The following is a 23,539-nucleotide window of genomic DNA, read 5'->3' as shown; positions in this document are numbered from 1 at the left end:
ACAGAAGCTGGACCACACCTGAGCTCAAGGACCAGGAGGTTCCAGTGGGCTGATCCTGGACTAGATGATCCCAGTAATGTCTACAACACTGTTACTGCTCTGAGTCACTGATGAGTTCAGCTGAGACAGACATGTGGACTCTACCTGTCCACTATGGTACAGACTGTCACTCACCTTGTTGGGCTCGATGCGGATCACCCAGGCACAGCTGACCTGGTGGTCATATTCATCATGACCTGGGGTGTTGGGATAACTGAAGGAGCCTGCAGGGCCAGACAGGTAACCTCCACACTCTGCAACACACACACACACAGTTAACCTCCACACTCTGAAACACACACACACAGGTAACCTCCACACTCTGCAACACACACACACACAGTTAACCTCCACACTCTGAAACACACACACACAGGTAACCTCCACACTCTGAAACACAACACACACACAGTTAACCTCCACACTCTGAAACACACACACACACAGTTAACCTCCACACTCTGAAACACACACACACAGGTAACCTCCACACTCTGAAACACACACACACACAGTTAACCTCCACACTCTGCAACACACACACACACAGTTAACCTCCACACTCTGAAACACACACACACAGGTAACCTCCACACTCTGCAACACACACACACACAGTTAACCTCCACACTCTGAAACACACACACACAGTTAACCTCCACACTCTGCAACACACACACACACAGTTAACCTCCACACTCTGCAACACACACACACACAGTTAACCTCCACACTCTGAAACACACACACACAGTTAACCTCCACACTCTGAAACACACACACACAGTTAACCTCCACACTCTGAAACACACACACACACACACACACACACACACACAGTTAACCTCCACACTCTGAAACACACACACACAGGTAACCTCCACACTCTGCAACACACACACACACAGTTAACCTCCACACTCTGAAACACACACACACACACACACACACACACACACACACACACACACAGTTAACCTCCACACTCTGAAACACACACACACAAGTAACCTCCACACTCTGTAATACACACACACACACACACACACACACACACACACACACACACACACACACACACAGTTAACCTCCACACTCTGAAACACACACACACAAGTAACCTCCACACTCTGTAATATACACACACACACACACACACACACACACCCCAAGGGGCCTTGTGTCCCGACAGTACCTTGCTGTGGGGTCTGGCAGAGTGGGCCGGTCCACTGGGCCGAGCAGGTACATGTGAATCCATTGGTGCCGTCGGTGCAGGTCCCCCCGTTCTGACAGGGGTTACTGGAACACTCGTTGATGTTGTGGTCACAGTTGACCCCCTCCCAGCCAGGGTTACAGGTACAGGTGTATCCGGGGGTTGAGGTGGTGGCCTAGGACAGGCAGACAGTCGGATTATTAAACACAAACACTGTGAATCTGAAACACTGTTAACATGTTTATGTTTATTCACTGATATGGTTGTATAAAATCTGTGTTGGTGTTCACACACACACACACACACACACACACACACACACACACACACTCACCACACACTGTCCGTTGACACAGGGGTTGTTGGTCTGACAGATGTTGCTGGTCTGGGTGCAGCCTGTTGGTCCGTAACCGTTCCCTACGTAGCCTGGGGGACAGGTACAGACGGGGAAGCTGGAGGCTGGAGGGGCGACAAAATAACACACAGTCATCAAGATACATACTGCACAAACAACAACACAAAAAACAACAACACAAACAACAGTAACAAGACAAACAACAACAACAATAAGACAAACAACAACAACAACACAGGAAACAGTCTGTTGTCTGAACACATGGGAATGGGTTTTCTTTGGACCAAGTGCAGCTCATGAAGTTTATCAATACTTTTATCGGGAGGTGATTATTATAAACTGTAGGTTTGATTTACTCTGTGTCTGTCTGTGTTTATATAAAGTTATATTTGAATTAAATCAAAGGTTCAGTTACTTTTTCCACCGTGAACATTTACTGCGTGTGTTCAATAAAAAGATGGAAGATGATCATTGTTTGTGACTGTGATGAAGATCAGAATTTATGACCAGGTGTGATTCAGTAATATAACCAGGCATTGTTCTTACCTGGGCTGGAGGAGCAGGTAGCCAATGGGTGACAGCCTCCATTGTTGACGGAGCAGATATTGCTCTGGGTGCATGTTCTCCCATCCCCCTCATAACCTGCACAAATAAAGAGCTGACATCCACCTGTCTCTACAGCAGGTTGACACCACACGTACCAACAGCCACATTCACCACCTGGGTATCCAGGTGTTACCTTCTCTGGTGCTCTTCCACACCTCATAGACTTGTAGTCACAGTCATACCTGGGGGGCAGGAGCCACAGTGGAAGGAGCCCATGGTGTTCAGGCATTGAACCATGGGAGCAGTGGAGCAGCCACCATTATTGGTCGAACATTCATCCACATCCTGACAGCTGTACCCGTTCCCCTGCCAGCCTGAGACACACAGGTGATGAAAACTGGTGTCCACGTGTTCAGGCTGTAAATACAGTCTATTACATTGTGACTCCTCCATGTGTATTAACCACGTTTATTCATGTGACCAAAGTTGTTTTAGTGAGAGTGTGTTGTGACCTATGACTCATTAAAGAACCTGAACCTCTGCTGTGTAGACACACACACACACACACACACACACACACACACTCACACTGGGCTCTGGTTCTGTGTGTGTGTGTGTGTGTGTGTGTGTGTGTGTTACCAGCAGGACAGGCTCCACAGTAGAAGGAGCCCTGGGTGTTGTAGCAGGGAACCACAGGGTTGGCGGAGCAGGGCTTGTTGGGCAGGTCACACTCATTAACATCAGCTACACAGGCTGCGTTCCCGGCTGGAGCCTCCCAGCCGCTCTCACAGATACACTGGTACTTTGGCTGTTTGTTGGGAAGAAGGTAAAACTGTCAATCGACCAGGTCTGTAGTAAAATAGAGTCATGGACAGGAAGAAGGGAGGAGCTCTGTGGTCAGTCCAGGTCAGTCCAGGTCACACTGATCAATATCAGATCAATTTATTCCCTTCTTCTTCTTCTGTTTCCTCTCATCATAACATCAGTGTGTTGTTGTTTCTTTACACCTTCACTGCCCATCATTAATTCATCCTTGTGAAAACCTCCATTAGTCTTAAATAAAATCATATCATTAGTTTAACCCTGAAAAACAAATCAATCATTTCTTTGTGTTTGCTGTTGTTTTTGAAATTGAAATGATTTGTTTAGTAAAAACCACCTTCATGAATCTAATAACCTTCACCCTCTGTTGAGATGATATTGTTCTGCTATACATACAGTATATATATATACACTGAATGTGTAAAGTGGTTACCTGTCCAGGTGTAACCCGGTCTGCATCAATACATGTGCCGTGCACACACAGGCCCTGCCCTGCGTTCCTGCAGTCATCATACCTCACAGTGCAGAGGGGCCCGGACCACTCAGGAGGACAGGTACAGCTGCAGACACACAACCGCCACGTATAAAACTGATCACTAACCACAGATCATCAATACTTCCTCACACACATATCTCATCACTTCCCTCTGTGGGTGTCAGGTCATACAGGAAGTTTCCTATTCAGGATGGCAGTGACTTTAATTAATTATAAGTATGGACATATATTTTATTAAACAATTTCATTGTTGTATTTCGATAAATCTGTATATGCACTGACACATACTGCACACTGGTTAAAAGGAAGTGATAAAACCTCTAGGACTAAACCTGCAGACCAGGACCAGACAGGATCCACCTGGTCCTGGATTAAATGAAACATGAAGCTTTAAGACGTACGTGAAGGATCCGGGGGTGTTGACACAGGTGGCTCCGTTCTGACACTGCTGAGATGTTCCTGAATACACCTGACACTCATTCAGATCTGTGGCACAGTTTGGACCCTGGTCCACAGAGCAGGAAGTAAAGAGGGACACACAGACACCAGGTCAGGTCACACCAGAGGAGAGTACTGACTGTAGATGAGCACACTATGGTCAGACTAACCCTAACTCTCTGTTAATGTTAATGTTAATGAAAATAAAGTCACTGTGAACTGTTTCTGTATTAAACCCAGATTTAGCCCCGACTTGGACCAGGACCTGTGAGTCTGAACAGAACCATAAACTGGTTTAATGATGTTGATGATCTGTGAGCAATAGCAACACTTACAAACAGCTCCTTTGATCAAATCAGAAAAGAAAGTAAATATTCCAGCAACAGAGAAGAATATACTGCAGTCTGTCGTATCATTAACATCAGCTGGTATTGATTACTATTAATCCATAGTCAATAGTGATAACAGCAGTAGAGAACTCACAGCCCAGTTGCTGGGACACACACAGTGATAAGAGTCGAGCAGGTTCAGACATGTTCCTCCGTTCTGACAGGGGTTACTGCTGCAGGACTCCCTGTGGACCACCTGCAGGAGGACACGGGACACGTGAGTGGACCAGTCAGTCCACAACACACAGCTGATAGATAGATAGATAGATAGATAGATAGATAGATACTTTATTTATCCTATAGGGGAAAATCCTGTTTTTTTTTATTTAAATGTCTCACCTGTTCAAGTGTAGTCACTTTGTTTTCCAGTGTTGACACCTGGAGAGAAGCATGGTGTTCACCAAAATAAGAGCTTTTATTATAAACACATGATGTCTGTTTGGTTCCATCAAAATAAAACGTTATATTCATTATTAGACATGTTCATAATGATCTTGTTACAATGTGATTTAATGTGGATTGTGTTTTTAAGGTCTTGAACAGAGGCTGGTGGAGACCTACCCTGGTGTCCAGCTGATTCAGCTTGTTGGTGACATCAGGAGGAACTCCACCTCCATGAGACTTAATGTCATCTATCTCATCTTTGTTGGTCTTGATCTGAGATCAGGACACACACACACACACACACACAACATTTATCCTTCATGTTTTCTTGTTTTATGTTATTTGGGTTGAATTTGGACAAAGTTTTCATCAGTTATTATTAATCCAGCTAATCAAAACATCCCATGTTCCTCCTGACCTGCACTCTATATTTTAATTAATATGTGACTGCTCTTAACTCTGTGATGTTTGACACATTTCAATAATTCATACAAGTCCCTCCTAATGAGTCACAGTTCATCCATCTGTCACATGACTGCATGTTTGAATGTCTGCTTTGAATCTGTTTCCTGGATCCAAAGAGTCTGAGGAGTTGAATCAAGATGGAAGATACTTCAGTTCTGACAGCTGACAAGTGTGTGACAGGTGAGAAGACCCAGGTATTTAACCTCAGTGAAATGTTGATATCAGTTGGTTGTTGGAGCTCCTGGCAGTTGTTGGAGTCACCTGAGGTCAAGTGTGAATTGTTGTGAGTCTGGAAGGAAAGGGTGAAGGACTGTGGTGAACCTGTTCCTGGTCTTTGGTCCTGTCAAATTGCTGTGTGTGCTTCCTGACATGTTAATGATTCGTGGTCTCATGTGAGCAGCAGTAGCTCTCAGCTGATAAGATGTCATAAAGAGACAGTTAGAGAGACAGCATGAAGATTCCTGAGTGTTTGATAATTAGTTTACAGAGGTGATGATGCTGATGAGCTGAGAAACAAGCAGGTCAACACTCAGAATAAATACCTGGAAACAGGTAGAGGAAGGTGACTGAGAGGAACATGTGACTAAGGACGTGTTCATTCAGAAAGTTCAGACTCTTCACCTTTTACACATCTAAAATCGTTTTCATCAATTTAGACATTTTCTATTTATGTATTAAAAGGAGAGACTGAAATATCACATCGACAGAAGTATTCAGACTCTCTCAACTCTGTCAGTGATCACAGCCTCTGGTCTTCTTGGGTCTGAACATCTGGATTTGTAGATTTCCTGTCTTTCTTCAGATCCTCTCAGACTCTGCCCTGTTGATGTAGACTGTGGTGGACAGATGTTTTCAGGTCTCTCCAGATGTTGGACTGGGTTCAGGTAAGGCTCAGTCACAGAGTTGTCTCTAAGCCTCTCGTCTGTTGTCTTGGCTCTGTGAACCTGCAGTCCAGAGGCTCTGTCTGGACCCTCTGACATGAAGTCCAGATCAGTGGAGCTGCAGTGATGGTTGTTCTTCTGGAAGTTTCTCTAGAGCTCAGAAACCATCAGAACCTGGTTCTGAGGTCTCAGTTAGTCGAGGTCCAGGTCTAGAAGAGTCTGTCAGATGGAGGCCACTGTGCCTCGACACAATCCTGTCTCTGAGCTCTGCTCACAGGTGTGTGTCCACAGGTGGACTCGAGTCAAGGTGTAGAAACATCTCAGAGATGATCCAGAGAAAGGGAGGAACCTGAGCTGAACTTACAGAGTCGCAGTAAAGTATCTAAATACTTATGTCAATGTGCAGTTTCAGCTTCTCCTGTTGTTGTTGTTGCTGTTGTTGATGATCTTTGGTATACAGTACACAGGGGACAGGTGTCTCTATGGTGGAACAGACTGGTTTGGCTGTATTTTCTGTTTGACAGAACGTTATTTTATTATTGTGAGATTATTATACAGATGATGAGACAGGTGTGCTGTAGTACAGATGTGCAATAGTACAGATGTGCTGGAGTACAGTTGTACAGAAAATCAGTTTACTCTCTCTGCTTGTTGTAACCATGACGTCAGTCCTGACACATGGACCACCTGACCAGTGTGACCTGATGAACCTGTGTCCTGTTGTGTTCCTGTTGGTCTCTGGTGGTCTGGACTCACCTGACTCAGGAGCTGGGTCAGGTCTTCATCACCCACTTTGACCCGGCCTGACGCTGAGGTCTGGAACCGGATGTCTTTGTTGTTCCCAGTAGTGAAGACCAGGTGACCATCATCTGACAGCATACGAGGCCTGAGGAGTCACATGACCAACATCCAGTCAGTACTCAGATCAGTCAGGGTCACAGGGTCAGTCAGGGTCACAGTGAGGGTCAGTCAGGATCAGTCAGGGTCACAGGGTAAATCAAGGTCACAGTCAGGATCAGTCAGGGTCACAGGGTAAGTCAGGGTCAGTTAGGCTCGCAGTCAAGATCAGTCAAGATCACGGTCAGGATCACAGTCAAGATCAGTCAGAGTCACAGGGTCAGTCAAGGTCACACTCAGGATCAGTCAGGGTCAGAGGGTCAGTCAGGATCAGTCAGGGTCACAGGGTCAGTCAGGGTCAGTTAGGATCGCAGTCAAGATCAGTCGATATCTCAGTCAGGATCAGTCAGGATCACAGTCAAGATCAGTCAGGGTCACAGGGTCAGTCAGGGTCACAGTCAGGATCAGTCAGGATCAGTCAGAGGGTCAGTCAGGATCAGTCAGAGGGTCAGTCAGGATCAGTCAAGGTCAGTTAGGATCGCAGTCAAGATCAGTCAAGATCACAGTCAGGATCAGTCAGGATCACAGTCAAGATCAGTCAGAGTCACAGGGTCAGTCAAGGTCACACTAAGGATCAGTCAGGGTCAGAGGGTCAGTCAGGATCAGTCAGGGTCAGTCAGGGTCAGTTAGGATCGCAGTCAAGATCAGTCAAGATCACAGTCAAGATCACAGTCAGGATCAGTCAGGATCAGAGTCAAGATCACAGTCAGGATCAGTCAGAATCACAGTCAAGATCAGTCAGGATCAGTCAGGGTCAGTTAGGATCGCAGTCAAGATCAGTCAAGATCACAGTCAAGATCACAGTCAGGATCAGTCAGAATCACAGTCAAGATCAGTCAGGATCAGTCAGGATCACAGTCAAGATCAGTCAGGGTCACAGGGTCAGTCAGGGTCACAGTCAGGGTCAGTCAGGATCACAGTGTAAACCAGGTTCATGGTTTTATAATCTCTAGTTATTTTCCTCTGTCATTAGTGAGTTTTCATTGTGAAACAGTAGACGCTGTTAGCTCATTAATAAACATGAATAAATAGTAATAAGCACTAATACACATTAAAACATGTTAATATACATTAAAACCTGATTCTAGATGATCTGAAGACCTGGCCGTAAACGACTCTGGCTCAGCTGCGTGTCTCTGAGATTATCAGATGATTTAAGTTCATATTGAAGACATCACTGTCAGAGGAGAAACATGATCGGCCTATCACACTGATCGATAACTGTAGAACTCACTGATCGATGCTGACCCTCCTCTGGTCCCTCGGCTCTCCTTGCAGTCCCAGCAGGAGGAAGAGGAGGATGAAGAGCAGTGTCCTGGCCATAGGGAAAGACGTGCTGCCTGGACACTCCACACAGCTTTACTGGGGTGTGATGTGCTGCCTCTCTAAAGATCACTGCTCAGACTTTGACCTGACACTGGAGCCATAAAGAGCATCACATTTAACTAAAGTGGAGTTTATCACATGACTGTGGCAGATCAGTAACCTGCTGCCTGTGTGTCTGTTTAATAACATCTTTCTGTAGGAGGTCCCTGAAGGTATCATTACAATATCATACATATTTATCACAGTCACATGATCAACACTTACGTTACCTTCAGAAAATATCACCTGTTTTTACTGAAGTCAAACCAACAGACTGAGACTGAAGAGAGTGAACGGCTTTCTGATGGAAAACTTTAAAACTCGACAGGTTTAAATACATTCAATTTAACAAAGGTTGTTAATATGAGCAGGAGTATATTAATTAACATGGTCCTAACAAACATCTAATTACTATAGATTTAACAAACTAATAATGAATTCTGAATAAATTACAAAATTATTTCAATGATTTATTTCAATGAAGTTAAACATGAAAGAAATGAACCATCATTATTTTATTTTACTTGTCGGGTTTATGATACTATGTTATATTTTAGTCAATCTTCATCATCATCAGATTTCCATGTCACTGATGTGTACAGACAGACTGTAGTCACAGTAGGCAGGATGAAGATGATGATATATGAAGGCAGGTAGGTAGTATTTTCAGTTCTGCTCATTCAGACTTGAACATTAGTCCATGATAAAAACCAAATGTACAAACTCTTTATGTCCCGACACTGTGTCACCTGTCTCCATAAACACACACACACACACACACACACACACACACACACACAACACACACACACACACACACACACACACACACACACACAGTTAGTGATCTGAAATCATGTGAGACAATAAAATGAACAACCGGACATGTTTTTATGGTGGAAATACCACTGACACTGTTAGAGGACAGTTCAGAAGAATCCAGACCAGCTCCCACACTGAAGTGGTTTTGACTGACCCCTCAGAATCCTGTTTGTTAAAGTCTTGTCCTACAGGTAACGGTAACAGGAACTCTTCCCTGTTTAAGACTTTGTTCATCCATCCATCCATTCATTCATTCATCCATCCATCACTGTAACTGACTGGCAGCTCCAGTTCTTGGTTTTTGCAGGTGTCAACTGTGAGAAAACAAAGGGTTAAAGTGACCCTGGTCATTGTTGATTCAACTTAATATCTGATGTAAAAAGAACTTGATTGTTCTTGTAGCTATCAACTTGGACTCTTTATAAAGCTGTGTATTTTGATATTCGGTCTGAGACTCAGTGTGAAACTCAGTCTTTATAACCTTGATTTTGTTCTAGAAGTTTCTGCTCTGACTAAAACCACAGACCAGCAGGAACTGACTCACCTGCTCCATCCACTGGAGGGAGCAGGTGAGCAGCTCTGTGTCTCAGAGCCGCTTCACTGGTTTGTGTGAGTGAATCTCACACTTTATCTCACTGTTGCCAGGCAACCAATTAGTTTTATCATGTGTTCATTATTAATGTTTAATTAACTTATTTAGATCTAATAAATATCTTCTTGTCACTGAGATAGAAACAAAGTGGGAGTTCACTTCTTCTGATTATGAGACATTTCCTTCAACAGAAGGTGGAGCCCCAGAGTTCTGCTACACAAACAAACAAACAAAAAAACAATTGTACTTTAAAAGTAATTTTAGGTCTTTATTTCAAACAGTAGAAAACTATTACCAAGCTGTAGAAACAGATGTGTACTGTTCCCTGAAGTTTCTGTAACTTACTCTGTTCACTGGTGATGTCACTGATGTTATTGTGATGTCACTGAGGTATCTTTGACCAACATTTGACCAGTTCACATCCACTAACACTGGGCAGGCAGCAGTCTGTCATATAGTCCACAGAGACTAATAAACAGTCTCCTCCTCTTGTTGCTACGAGACGAGCAGCTGTAGCAGTCTGGACACCACCACAACATTCAGACTGTTTCCTAGAGTTCTGTACTGCTGCAAGGTGGAGACTCCCTCTGGAAACACTGCGGAGATCCATCCCATAATATCATTACAATATCACATACAGCTCAATATCACATTTAAAAAAACATCAGTCTGTCTGACTGACTGACTGTTGTAACAGCCGACTGACTGTTGTAACATCAGTCTGACTGACTGACTGTTGTAACAGATGGATGACTGACTGACTGTTGTAACAGATGGATGACTGTTGTAACAGATGAGTGGCTGACTGACTGTTGTAACAGATGACTGACTGACTGTTGTAACAGCTGACTGACTGACTTACTGAAGCTCTGGGGGAAGCCCATCAGATTGGCCACTTCTCTGGGAGTAAAGTAACGAAGTTTCAGCTTCAGCAGCTGCTGCACTTTCTCTTCTTCAGAGACCTGATCCAGACCAGCAAACACACTCTCCATCTGCAGAGCACGCACACACACACACGTTTTTATTTTTTTTTTTTTGGGGGGGGGGGGGGGGGGGCAGGTTGGACAGTGGCAGGTGGACTGAAGTCAAACTGACCTGTGTTTCTGTGCAGCCCTGCAGCACTGAGCCAGTTCCCTCCACATAGCGTCCATATCTGAGGACAGAACATGTCCACACAGTCAATCACTAATGATCATTGATCAGTGACTGAACACAGACACAATAGGAGGTTCACCACCAGCACTCAGATCAGAGGGAGACCTGACCTGGACCAGAACAACAGTCCAGACTCTGATGTCTCTCTCTCACACACACACACACACACACACACACACACACACACACACACACAGAGACACACACACAGAGACACACACACAGAGACACACACACACACACACACACACACACACACACACAGAGACACACACACACACAGAGACACACACACACAGAGACACACACACACACACACACACACAGACACACACACACACACACACACACACAAACACGAAGGTGTACCCACCCCTTGGTGAAGCAGACGGACCTCCTGCAGGTGGGCTGAACGATGTCCAGCAGCAGAGCGTATCTCAGCAGGGTTCTGGGAGGGAGGAGGTGCTGCTCCAGGTCCCCCTCCCTCTGAGGCTCCAGGAAGTCCTGAATCTGCCTGATGGACAGATCCTGGTTCTGACTCCTCTTCCTCTGGGCATCAGCTGCTGTCTCCAGTTTGTACAGGACCTGACCCTCCCTCACTTCCTCTTCTGACTGACAGCTACCTGGGCAGGTAGGACTCAACACTGTGGGCTGCTCAGAGGAATCAGCCTCAGCAAAGTGTGGGAAGACATCTGGAAGCTGTATACACACTCTGTCAGAGGTTGATGATTGTGAGTGCTGATGTCATCATCAAACAAACAAACAGACGTCAGTTCATCCACTTCACAAAAACATGCCTGACAATTATCCAGAGGAACTGCTTCAACTTTTTACATCACCGACAACTGGCTGACTAAGTCACCTGTGACATTGCCTGTGACATCCCCTCTGACCTCGCCTGTGACCTCACCTCTGACCTTGCCTGTGACCTCACCTCTGACCTTGCCTGTGTACTGAAGCTTGTTGACATCTTAGCGATGAGGAAATAGCGCAGTCTGGAGTTTGGGATCCCGACCTGGATTTGAGAGATAAAGTGATGATTGTTAAAACTTATAATAACTTTGTATAAGCTCCAGAGCACAGGTAACCACTGGTAACGGGTAACTACAAGTGACAGGTGACCACAGGTGACAGGTGACCACAGGTGACAGGTGACCACAGGTGACAGGTGACCACAGGTTTAATCATACAGAGTGAGTTTGTCTTACACTTGTGGGTGAGACCATGAACTCCTGGAAACTGTATCCACATCCTGTCAGTGTCTTCACCAACAGTTCTCTGAGAGAAGAAGATGAACGTGAGGACAGACTCACCTGTGTTTAAAACCACCGCAGTGTATTTATAATACAACATGTTAACATGGTGACACTGTGTTTTGGTGACATGGTGACACGGTGACACGGTGACACAGTGTTATGGTGACCTTTCAGGTCTATTACAGTTTTTCTCAGTCGCTTTGGTACATTTCTCGAATCATCCTCGACATTTGCAAAACAGTAAGTGAATTTCTCAAAACAATTCGTACAAATAGCAAAACACCATGGATTACCTGCAAAAGCCAGTCTCTTGCTCAAAATCCTTAGTTCATCTCTCAAAAGTAAATATCTGTGTCAATGAACATGTCACTGCCATCAGATGACAAGTTCTTGTGTTATTGTGTACGGATAAGACAGTCAAATTGCTTAGTCGTGTTGTCAATATAACAGTGTACTCTGGAGGGATGTTCTGATGTAAACTATGGCTAAAGTTTTGATGACACGTATTGTAAATTGTAAGTTACACCTTAGTGTATTGATTGCAAGAGACTGGACAAGATTCACATTTACGCTTTTACTGTTTGTCCTGTAATTTGTTGACAGACCATGTGATTGTGAAACAGAAAGGTCTCTTCTGCCTCTTCCTCTGTTTTGCCTCCCAACTCCTCCTCCACACAGCCTCACTCCTCTTCCTCTTCTTCTTCTCTCTGGCTGTTGACCCCGTCCAATTCCTTGTTCTTCCATTGTGAGACATTTAACATTGTGTTGTGCTCCGGCTATATATATATATATATATATATATATATATATATATACTTGCCAGTTGATGGTTCATGAGATGCACCTTTGAGCTATCTCAGAAAACTGGTTGATCATTTGCTGATCTAATGCTTCACACATTTCCCTTCGTTAGAGAAAGTCAAGATTCACCTGGGAGCAATTTACCAATTCAGGACAGATTTAGAAAAATAAGTCAAATGGAAATGTATAGACATATGTTTGACATATTATGACAACTTGTTCAACTATTTTGCATGTAAAGACTTATGCGATGAACTAATGCCTAAATGTTGTGGGGGGTGAGACTATTCACAGAGGCCCATTATAATACATTTTGATCAATATGACATAAGCAATTGATAATGTAGGAAACAGCAGAGAATTGAACATAATCATTTGCATGGATGTACCAAAGCATTTGCAACTTGTTCAAAGAAATGAGAAACTGCTTTTTTGATTTGCACAAGTGACACAATGATGTGAAGATTGAACAAGTAGTTTTGAGAATTTCAATTCTGATCTGAGAAACGAACCAAAGTGACAGAGAAAAACTGTAACAGACCCTTGCTGTCTCCATCGTTACCTGGCAGCGGAGCTCTCAAAGCCTTTCACATTCTCCAGCAGGATGAAGCGAGGCAGCCTGTGAAGCCTGGACAGAGGAGGAGAATGTGACAGAGCTTAGTGACATCTCCACCTACAGAGCACCACTATCCTGCCTCACCTTCACTGTGGAGAAATGTCAGTGACAGATTGCTGGCCTCTGATTGGAGGACTGAACAAAACAGAAATTGAGCTGCTTCCTGAACGGGATGGGAGTGATGAAAATGTTTTCATGGGTGGTTTTAGCAGCAGCATCACAAACAACATGCAGCATCTAAACAAAGTGCTCACACATGAAGGCACAGGAAATGCTAGCAGCTATATATAGATAGTTATTACATTGTAAAAAAAGAACTCTGAACTCTGTCAAACTGATTCACATCTTAAAATAACTTTTACTGTGGAGATGAGAACCTCGGCAGAAGGTCAAGGACGTAGAGGAAGCTCTTTGTTCTGGGGTCACTGATGTCACCCTGAAGTCCGATCCTGTATCGACACAAAAACAAAAACCTTTAAAAATAATAAAAGACATTTAATACAGTGATTCAAAAACAAGCTGCTATGATGACAAACTGATATTGAGGTGTTCAACGCTACATGATTCTACAAACGTAGACTAGAATCATCTCCTCCACCACTCAGACTAGTTTCAGTTTAAATCCCTGTTTATCCAGAGTCATAGAAAATATTAACCAATTGTTTGTTTTCTGAGGTCACCTTGACCTTGACCTTTGATCTTTAGCCACCAAAATCAAGTCAATTTGTTCTCGAGTTCAAGCTGATGTTTGTACCTAATTTGAAGAAGTTCCTTCAAGGTGTTACAAGATATTGCGTTGACAAGGCCAAAACTGTTTTGTGAGGTCACCACACCCGTGACCTTTGACCCCAAAATCTAATCAGTGCATCATTGAGTCCAAGTGAATGTTTGTGACAAATTTGTTTAGTTCTGTTGAGGCATTTCCGAGATATGGAGTCCATGAGAATGTGACGTACATATGGATGGATGGATGGATGGACGACCAGAAAACAACATGGCTGCTGCTCTGGCTGTCGCCGTCATGGAGGAATGAAAAAAGACCAGAGGGACGTAAACACCAGACTGAACTTCATCACCTGCTAATGTTTTACATCACACTTCTTTGGGCTGTCTAGTCTGCAGCTTCATGTGTTTTATATATACAGAAGAGAGACGTCATGTTAGTGCAGGCACACAATATAGAGCTAACATTAAATACTGTGGCACAGCCTGTCCAGTGGCTCGCAGTGCAGGTGAGCTAACAGAGTCACAGGTGAGCAGGAAACCATGACAGTGAATGAAAGCTTCATGTCCTCTATGCCTAATTCATACATATGGTCAACTTATATTGTCTCATTCAGCTGTTACATGTGTACGGAGAGAAAAGTACATCGTTTGACTGAGGTGAGACCCACCTGGTGAATGGCTGGCAGGGAGGGCTCATCAAAATCATGTCAAAAGACAATTTATTGAAGTCATCCAGTGCTATGCCCTGAAAGGAAAACAAACAAACAAACAAACAAACAAGAACATGAAGTTTTTCTAATGTAAACATCAGTGTTTTATCTGGATGATACTTAACTGATTGTGTTGAATATATTTTGATGTCAATGAAAAGATAATGAAGTAAGAGTGACTTAATGATTAACAGTTAGTGCATGAAGAATTAGCACAGACTCGTATGATGATTGATGTGTCTTATTTACACTGTCTCAGTTACTGTGTAGAGCTGTGGTGCTGCCCCTGGACTCTGGCTCTCATGGTTTTATAATGGATAGAGTGTGGTTCGTACAGAGGCTGGTCAATACATAGATATAACATCAACCCTTCTGGAATTCAGATCATTTGGTAGCACGTCAGTTAGGAAATGAAGTGAATTAACGTCCCATAACTGCTGATCAATAAGTGTGATCACACAGAGCCAATGTGACCTGATCACTTGTTCATGGTGGAGTTCATCATTACATCATCATGGGTCATGTGGTGTTAAACAGTACACCAGTATATGATCTGTCACCCACCTCTATGGTCTTGTTCCAGAGGGGTGTGTCAGGGAAATTGTGCCTGTAGATCTGATTGGCCGTGGTGTTTATGTCGATGGCAGCCACTACATGGCCAGGTATGCCGCTCTCTTCAGGAAGAGAAAAGAGATACAGATTTCCGAACTTGATCCAGACAGTATTTCATTAAACAGCAAACCCCTGTGTATAAACCTGCATGACTCATCACTGGTTTTATGATCTGATCTAATTTTCAAACAGGTCCACTAACAGGGTTAGACTCAGAGTTAACTCATGGACACAGTCCAGGCTCCTGGCTCCAGCTCAGCTGGGATTTGAGTTACATGCTAACAGGTAGCTATATATGAGGATGAAGCAGACCTTCCACACCTTTCGGATGAGCAATTATGGTCTGGTGTTCACATATCGCTGATGGTTGTCTCCAGTGTTCAGGATGATTCCCATTTCACTGACCTAGTGCCTCACTCTCAGGTCACATGTATCTGACTTCCTGTCAGATACATGTGACTAAAGCAAAGTCTCTGTAATTCTGAAGAGCAGCAAGTTAAATGTAATGAGTTAAATCAAAAGTGAAGTTTTAACCACCTAACCTCCTGGACTGAGTCTAGAAACAGCCACCTGCTCTGGTCTAGACCAGTTAGACTGAGGTGCCATCAGTGCATCAACAACAATTTATAAGTGGAGGATCGGGACAGGAAGTGATAATTAGAAGAAAGGCTGTTTCACATTTGAAATTATATGTATAAAAACATTAGGCATCTAAAATGGTCGCCGATGTCAGCCTACAAGGTCATCTTATAAAAGAGACTCCTAACAATGTGAGTGGTTTAATTAAACCTGGTTAAACAATGTTAAACCTGCAGCATCTTTAAAGTCCAACAACTGAAACAGTTCTGTTCACTGCGCCACCAGCTGCTGTAGTCACAACGTTACACAGGAACGAATCAACTGAACTTCAACACATCATTTAACCCACAGTATCTGAACCTGACTGTTGTACCTGAGTGAATGTTGTTATCTGAGCTAACAACACTAGCTACTGCACCACAAGCATCTTTCCCGCTCTGCATCCGCTTTCTCAAACAGTCTGGACCCTGCAGTTATAAAGTTAAACACGGTGTACTACTACTACTACTACTACTACTACTACTACTACTACTATTAATAATAACAACAACAATAACAACTTTGTGGACTGCTGTTGTTAGCTCGCTTGTCATGCTAGCTTCAATGAGCTCCCCCCCCCCCCGTTTCTGGACCATGTTCTGGACACACCACGAGAATAAAGTTCGGCAGACGGGTTTTGGTGGCGGCACCGTGAGTGGACAGGAAGTCACTGGTTCACATGGAAACACACTGATACGAAACACCAGTGTGACTGCTGAGTATGTGGCTCGGTTCTCTGCTCCAAAAAAAGAATTTTGTCAGTTGGTCCAATAAAATAAAGCAAACTACGCTCAGTATCTAACGAGCAGCTCACCCTTCAGCGCATAATGCATCCCTCCTATCCCACTGTAGAGCTCCAGCACCCGGACACACTCCATGGCACATTATTGTCGTCCGTCCGTCCGTCCGTCCGTACTTCCGCCTTTTTCCTTCTTCTTCTTCTTCGGGGGTTTTACAGCAGTTGACGTCCATTATGTAGCTCTACTGCCTCCTTCCGGTTTCACCCATCCACTACAGTCTTATAGCCGAAGATACATTCTCCCCTCCGCCGTGTCCCCACACTCAAGCACATCCTGGTCCCCGTAGTCTTGTCTCATAGCTCTTCTCTACATCACAATAACTAACACATTATAGAGCAGTTCATGAGACTGTCCATATAACAGTAATTAATAATATAAAAAATAATCATTACCATTGAACCACACCTTCCCCCACCCTTTCTGCTATAAGAAGGGGAATGGCCATTGGAGTCTGTAGATCCAGTCTGCTACTCACTGGTTGGCAGCAGAGGAGGGAAACTAGTGTGAGCAGGACTGTCTGGAAAATTCTGTCCATAAAAACCCAACTTCTTCTAGACATTTCCTGCTGCATCATCCAAAGGAGAGTCACACATGGTTTTTCATTCTGCCTCTTCTAAAAAAGAAACAGGCCTTCGTGCCTCTACAGTCTAGTCTAGTGTGTTCAGTGAAACTGGTTAAGACTAGAGGAATACCAGGCAGATTTTAGGTCTGACTGTCCTCCTGAACTGAGACTCAAATCCTGTAGTGTGACGGATTTACTGTCGTACTACTGTTGTGAGTATTAAATTAACTATCTATATGTAGAAGTTTGTCTGTGCAGCAGTTTACATGTTATATTTAACTGCAGTGGCACTTGGACCATGTCCTGGTTGTTTCATTGTCCAGTCTACATCGAAGTAAATGTCTGACACCCTGTGAATCCGTTTTCTATGTCAGTGTTTTAAAGAGCTGGATCAGACTCACTCTGTAAAGTGGATGTTGTTTGAGTGAGTGGATTTCATTCTATGAAACTGATTAACTGTGTGTTAGTGATGGACGTGTTCATCTCAGCACAGGTCTGTGTTAGTGCACTGTGAGTTTCTGTCTCCTCATTCGTTTCAGTCACATGCTTCATATACGTCATGATTGATTCCTTCATTTCTTTCTAGTGCACTTTGTCACATTTTGCTTTTCTGATCTGATTCTAATGCACAAATTGAAAATGCTCATAAAACAGGTGAAACCTGTGACTCTGGAAAATGAACAGACGTGTGGACGCCCTGACTCTTTGACACCCTGATGCCCTGAAGCTGCTGTGCTGCAGTTCAGCCTGAACAGGGAGTGTGTGAATAGCAGCTGGTATCAGTTGATTCAGGTCCACAGGTGTACAGGTGTGTGGGGGCTATGTTTGCCCTGAGGGACAGACGTGACAGTCAGTGACCACCTACACTGCTTCAAGCTAAACTTGGTCACACTAGGCTGAGTCAGAGTATTTAGAATGCAGGGATATGACTATTTCCTGGAGGCCCTAAGTGTAAATCACACCGTGTGTCACATGACCTGTAATATGTTGGAACATGTGAGGAATTCACTTCATCTTAATGTACAGGAGGCAAGTTTGACATCCACATTCCGCATTTACAGTTTATTTACAGGTGACATGAAGCTCCTGCATGAGAGTCAAACTTCCAGCTGCAGCTCATCACAATTAAATTGACGAGTAAATTAATGCAGAAACGTAAATGTTTTTATGACACTGGTTCACCTCATGTTTGACCCTGAGGAGGAGACACTGTGTCTCTACCTTTAACAGCTGTAGTCAGTCTCCATATGAACGTCTGTATATGTGACCTCTCTGCTCTTCATGGAGCAGCTCAGCTCTCATCAATAAGACCTCAGGCTCTCTCAGAAGATAATGCCATTTGTCTTCTCCTGTCACTTGTTCCAGCGTGACTGTACTCTACGCCCATTAAACATCCAGCTGACACTCAGAGGTCAAAGTGTCACAGCTCCAGCTTCACAAAGTGTATTTTCTGCCCACAAAGAGAGACACATTTCTCTGGTTCGTTCAGGCTGCTGTGGCAGTCAGAAGAAAAAGCATGAATATAATAAAATCCAAAATAGTTCAGCATCAGAAATAAACTTACATCCTCGGGGTGTTTTGTAGCGTAGTGGTCTAAGCAGGCGCCCCATGTGTAGAGGCTACAGTCCTCGCTGCAGTCGGCCCCGGTTCGAATCCCGAATCGAACGGCCTTTCGCTGCATGTCATTCCCCGTTTCCTGTCACTCTCCACTATACTGTCCATTAAAGGCATAAAAAGCCCAAAAAATATACTTAAAAAAAAAAAAAAGAAATAAACTTACATCCTCTTTATCTGAATGAGCTGCTTCATCTCCTCTAACACGGAGATTGTTTTAGTTTCAGGCGCTCTGAATTTTAAATCAATGAACATGAAGGAATACTGGATCGTACCAGGTCTGCACTGCTCCAACATCTTCATCTTCATCTTCCTCATCAGACAGGTGATGTTTGGAAGAAGCTGACAGTTTCAGTGTTGTCAGATAAAAGACCAGTCGTGCAGACTGACTGGAACAGGGGGGTTAGGGGGGTTGGGGGGTATTCCATCAACATCCCTCTGCGCTTACTTGAAAAGTTAGAATTAATGTCAACTTTCACCTCAGGCTCAAGCCGTTCCTTTAACAAGATTTAGCTGAGGTTTGTCAACGTCAACTCAAACCAAGCTTGGATTAGCCCACACCTGTTGATTGTGGAAAAGAAGATGATGCCACAGAAAGAAAAGAAGAGCCGTCTTCTTCTCAGCAGAGGAGCAAACCCTGCTGATTAGGGTCACCACCCGACCTGTATAATACGTGATTAATGTAATTATTACAGTAAACTGGACTGGGCCCTGAACACGGATGTCATCTAACGGAAGGGGCATAGCCGACTCTTTTTCCTCAGGTCGTTTGATGTCTGTAGTGAAATGTTGCACCTGTTTCATCCGTCAGTGGTGGACTGGACTACTCTATCTATCTATCTGTCTATCTATCTATCTATCTATCTATCTATCTATCTATCTATCTATCTATCTATCTATCTATCTATCTATCTGTCTATCTATCTATCTATCTATCTATCTATCTAATGTCAAGTAAAACGAGGTTGCTGAAGGTTAAGATAGTTATTTATTTAATAAATCATAAATATGATTAATAGCCTACATTATTAATATGACAATGCACAATTTAAAACCTCTACATAAATAACCATATTAATCTATCCTGTATAATTCATAAACATAAAGCTGCACATTCAAAGAAAACTTGTTTTTACAAGCTAAGGAATATTCTCTCCTTTGAGAGGGGGTCGACCCTAGTTTATGAACATGGACATGAAGAAAGTGAAGCAAAAACAGTGAGTTACTGTAAGCTTGACAGTTAGCATGCTATAGAGCAGGCTAGTTCAGCAGTATCAGTTACCATGGTTACTGAGCAGGGAATCCTATAAGGCACAGTGATGGAGCAGAACTCTGACTTATATTAGTGAGACTTAAAATAAAACAGGATTCTCCTTTATCTGCCTTGATGGAATATTTTATTTTGTTACTTCATATTTGAAAACTGGTTGACAAATAAAGATTATTATTATTACAAAGATGGACCAGTGACTTTGTCCCTGGGATGATAAAGGCCTGAACTGAAGGTCTGTGCTGTATTTTGTCTGTCAGTATGTCTCGACCCTGTTCCACAAGGACTTTCTGAAATAACAATAACAACAACAAAAAAATGTGAATAATAATAATAATAATAATAATAATTATTATTATTATTATTACAGTTTTTCTCAATCGCTTTGGTACATTTCTCAAATCATCCTCGACATTTGCAAAACAGTAAGTGAATTTCTCAAAACAATTCGTACAAATAGCAAAACACCATGGATTACCTGCAGAAGCCAGTCTCTTGCTCAAAATCTTTAGTTCATCTCTCAAAAGTAAATATCTGTGTCAATGAACATGTCACTGCCATCAGATGACAAGTTCTTGTGTTATTGTGTACGGATAAGACAGTCAAATTGCTTAGTGGTGTTGTCAATATAACAGTGTCTCTGGAGGGATGTTCTGATGTAAACTGTGGCTAAAGTTTTGATGACACTTATTGTAAATTGTAAGTTACACCTTAGTGTATTGATTGCAAGAGACTGGACAAGATTCACATTTACGCTTTTACTGCTTGTACTGTAATTTGTTGACAGACCATGTCATTGTGATACAGAAAGGCTTCGTCTGCCTCTTCCTCTGTTTTGCCTCCCAACTCCTCCTCCACACAGCCTCACTCCTCTTCCTCTTCTTCTTCTCTCTGGCTGTTGACCCCGTCCAATTCCTTGTCCTTCCATTGTCAAACATTGTAACATTGTGTTGTGCTCCGGCTATATATATATATATATATATATATATATATATATACTTGCCAGTTGGTTCATGAGATGCACCTTTGAGCTATTTCAGAAAACTGGTTGATCATTTGTTGATCAAATGCTTCACACATTTCCCTTCGTTAGAGAAAGTCAAGATTCACCTGGGAGCAATTTACCAATTCAGGACAGATTTAGAAAAATAAGTCTAATGGAAATGTATAGAGATATGTTTGACATATTATGACAACTTGTTCAACCATTTTGCATGTAAAGACTTATGCGATGAACTAATGCCTAAATGTTGTGGGGGGTGAGACTATTCACAGAGACCCATTATAATACATTTTGATCAACATGACATAAGCAACTGATAATGTAGGAAACAGCAGAGAATTGAACATAATCATTTGCATGATGAACCAAAGCATTTGCAACTTGTTCAAAGAAATGAGAAACTGCTTTCTTGATGTGCACAAGTGACACAATGATGTGAAGATTGAACAAGTAGTTTTGAGAATTTCAATTCTGATCTGAGAAATGTACCAAAGCGACTGAGAAAAACTGTATTATAAAAGTCATATAAAATAAAATAAAGTGTAAACTCAGACTGGTTTATGGTCTTCTTACAGGAGAGTCTGTCTATATGAAGGTAACTGAACTTCTCTCATCTGAAGAAAACAAAGCAACAAAAACCAACAGGACAAACTGCTTACAGCTGATTTTACATTGATGCTATGGAAGAAACAGGAAAGTGTTGTTGTCTCATCAGAGCGCTGAAGCTCAGGCTGTAGCTGTCTGATCAAACACTGCCCTCTGCTGGTGCTGGAGAAAACACACAATTCATCTGTAATGGATCAGCGACAGTCAGTGATGGAATTATGGAACTTTATCACTGTGGTTTTAATGAACTGATGTTTTCCAATAAATGTTATTTATTTCTTGCCAAATCCCTGATGTCTGTGTGGTAAATGCACACTGTCTGTCTCCTCTCGTCCATGTGACGTGTCCTATAATCAGCTGTAATGTTTGGACTGATTTTAACAGATTGTTTGTGCACATTTTACAATTTTAGGCCTGGTGTGTCTCCTTTATGAGGTCGACTCTTTTTGTCATGTGTTTTATTCCTGTACTCGTTCAAGTATCGTTTGGACTCAAATCTCTGTATTAGTCCTGAAAGAGATCAGGTCCTGGTCCCTATCACAGATTTCCTGTAAATACTCGTGCTCATTTACTCATGTTTATTTACTTATGTCTATCTACTCATGTTTATTTACTCATATATATATATATATATATATATATATATATATATATATAATGTACACAAAGGAAGAACAGGATATGGAGTTAAACATCCCATACCGGCTGAGCTGAAGAAGCCATACCGTGGATGCAGAGCCGCGGCTAAGCTAAAAGCTAGGAGATGGAGATATAAGCCTTTTCTACCATCGATCCTCATGGGAAATGTCAACTCCCTGGCTAACAAGTGTGATGAACTGGAGGCAGCAAGCATATCATGAGTTTAAAGAAGAACTGGTTAAATGACAATACTCCTGACCGATTTACCCGGCTTCACTGCAGTACGAACGGACAGAGATGCAAGAGCAAGTGGGAAGAATAAAGGTGGAGGACTGGTTCTGCTTGTGAACAATAGATCACATCACAGTGAAGGAGATGATCTGCTGTCAGGATATTGAACTGTTGGCAGTTGGTCTTAGACTGTACTATGTACAGAGTTCTCTCACATCATTGCCATTGTTGTTTAACTTCAACCACGAGCAGAGCCTGCAGTCGCATGTGACATCATTCACAAAGCTGTTGTAAGAGTACAGACCCAGAAGCCTGATGCATTCATTACAGTATCTTGGGATTTTAACCATTTCACTCTCACCTGATTGGCTTCCCTCAGTATGTTGACTGTCCCACAAGGGAAAATAAGACACTGGATGTTGTATGCAAATGTCAAGGAGGCCTACACTGCTTCAGCTCAACCATCACTTGGCAGATCAGATCATAATCTGTTTTTTCTTCAGCCTTCCTACAAGCCCTGTGTACCCCGGAGTCCAGTGAGTGTCTAAAAGACTGTTTTGAGTGCACAGATTAGAATGTCCTGATGGAGTCACAGGAAAATGATAAAAGCAAGGAC

General features: G+C 42.9%; 2 protein-coding genes across 10 annotated transcripts in view; both read right to left on the bottom strand.

The window, feature by feature from the left end:
* Positions 1 to 8,368, bottom strand: part of cubn (cubilin (intrinsic factor-cobalamin receptor)) — a 44,080-nt gene extending 35,712 nt beyond the window's left edge. Inside the window, exons 1-13 of the mRNA XM_056363707.1 lie at positions 8,160 to 8,368; positions 6,785 to 6,914; positions 4,860 to 4,955; positions 4,638 to 4,676; positions 4,393 to 4,494; positions 3,873 to 3,976; positions 3,409 to 3,535; positions 2,793 to 2,961; positions 2,396 to 2,527; positions 2,154 to 2,249; positions 1,587 to 1,711; positions 1,235 to 1,427; positions 175 to 293 (exon numbers count right to left, since the gene is read on the bottom strand). Of these exons, the coding sequence (XP_056219682.1) occupies positions 175 to 293; positions 1,235 to 1,427; positions 1,587 to 1,711; positions 2,154 to 2,249; positions 2,396 to 2,527; positions 2,793 to 2,961; positions 3,409 to 3,535; positions 3,873 to 3,976; positions 4,393 to 4,494; positions 4,638 to 4,676; positions 4,860 to 4,955; positions 6,785 to 6,914; positions 8,160 to 8,248 (1,521 nt within the window). The 5' untranslated portion in view covers positions 8,249 to 8,368. The remainder of the gene's footprint in view (positions 1 to 174; positions 294 to 1,234; positions 1,428 to 1,586; positions 1,712 to 2,153; positions 2,250 to 2,395; positions 2,528 to 2,792; positions 2,962 to 3,408; positions 3,536 to 3,872; positions 3,977 to 4,392; positions 4,495 to 4,637; positions 4,677 to 4,859; positions 4,956 to 6,784; positions 6,915 to 8,159) is intronic.
* Positions 8,369 to 9,958: 1,590 nt separating this feature from the next.
* Positions 9,959 to 17,136, bottom strand: trdmt1 (tRNA aspartic acid methyltransferase 1). Of its 9 annotated transcripts, none has more exons than XM_056365070.1 (11): positions 17,013 to 17,136; positions 15,533 to 15,642; positions 14,927 to 15,003; positions 13,910 to 13,981; positions 13,479 to 13,544; positions 12,068 to 12,137; positions 11,722 to 11,874; positions 11,233 to 11,597; positions 10,800 to 10,857; positions 10,567 to 10,696; positions 9,959 to 10,300 (listed from the first exon to the last, which is right to left on the bottom strand). In XM_056365070.1, exons 1-11 carry the CDS (start codon positions 17,074 to 17,076, stop codon positions 10,200 to 10,202), a joined length of 1,266 nt encoding a protein of 421 aa, XP_056221045.1. In that variant the 5' UTR covers positions 17,077 to 17,136; the 3' UTR covers positions 9,959 to 10,199. The 9 variants fall into 9 exon arrangements, with proteins under 9 accessions (XP_056221045.1, XP_056221048.1, XP_056221051.1 ...); XM_056365073.1 differs by having other exon boundaries at positions 11,794 to 11,874; XM_056365076.1 differs by having other exon boundaries at positions 11,233 to 11,558; positions 11,794 to 11,874.
* Between the last annotated feature and the right edge of the window lie 6,403 nt (positions 17,137 to 23,539).

This window comes from Seriola aureovittata, chromosome 20 (genome assembly GCF_021018895.1).
Source record: "Seriola aureovittata isolate HTS-2021-v1 ecotype China chromosome 20, ASM2101889v1, whole genome shotgun sequence".
Classification (NCBI taxonomy): domain Eukaryota; kingdom Metazoa; phylum Chordata; class Actinopteri; order Carangiformes; family Carangidae; genus Seriola; species Seriola aureovittata.
Note: the sequence above shows the minus strand (reverse complement) of the source record. Positions and strands in the feature narration are given on the sequence as shown.

Excerpts from the sequence above, each read along its gene's own strand:
- trdmt1 (XM_056365069.1), bottom strand. The coding sequence starts at position 16,602 with ATGCAGAGCGGGAAAGATGCTTGTGGTGCAGTAGCTAGTGTTGTTAGC. Across the intron at positions 10,858-11,232 it reads TCCGTCTGCTTCACCAAGGG|ATATGGACGCTATGTGGAGG; the intron begins GTGGGTACACCT and ends TTCTGTCCTCAG. Across the intron at positions 10,697-10,799 it reads AGGGCTGCACAGAAACACAG|ATGGAGAGTGTGTTTGCTGG; the intron begins GTCAGTTTGACT and ends CGTGCTCTGCAG.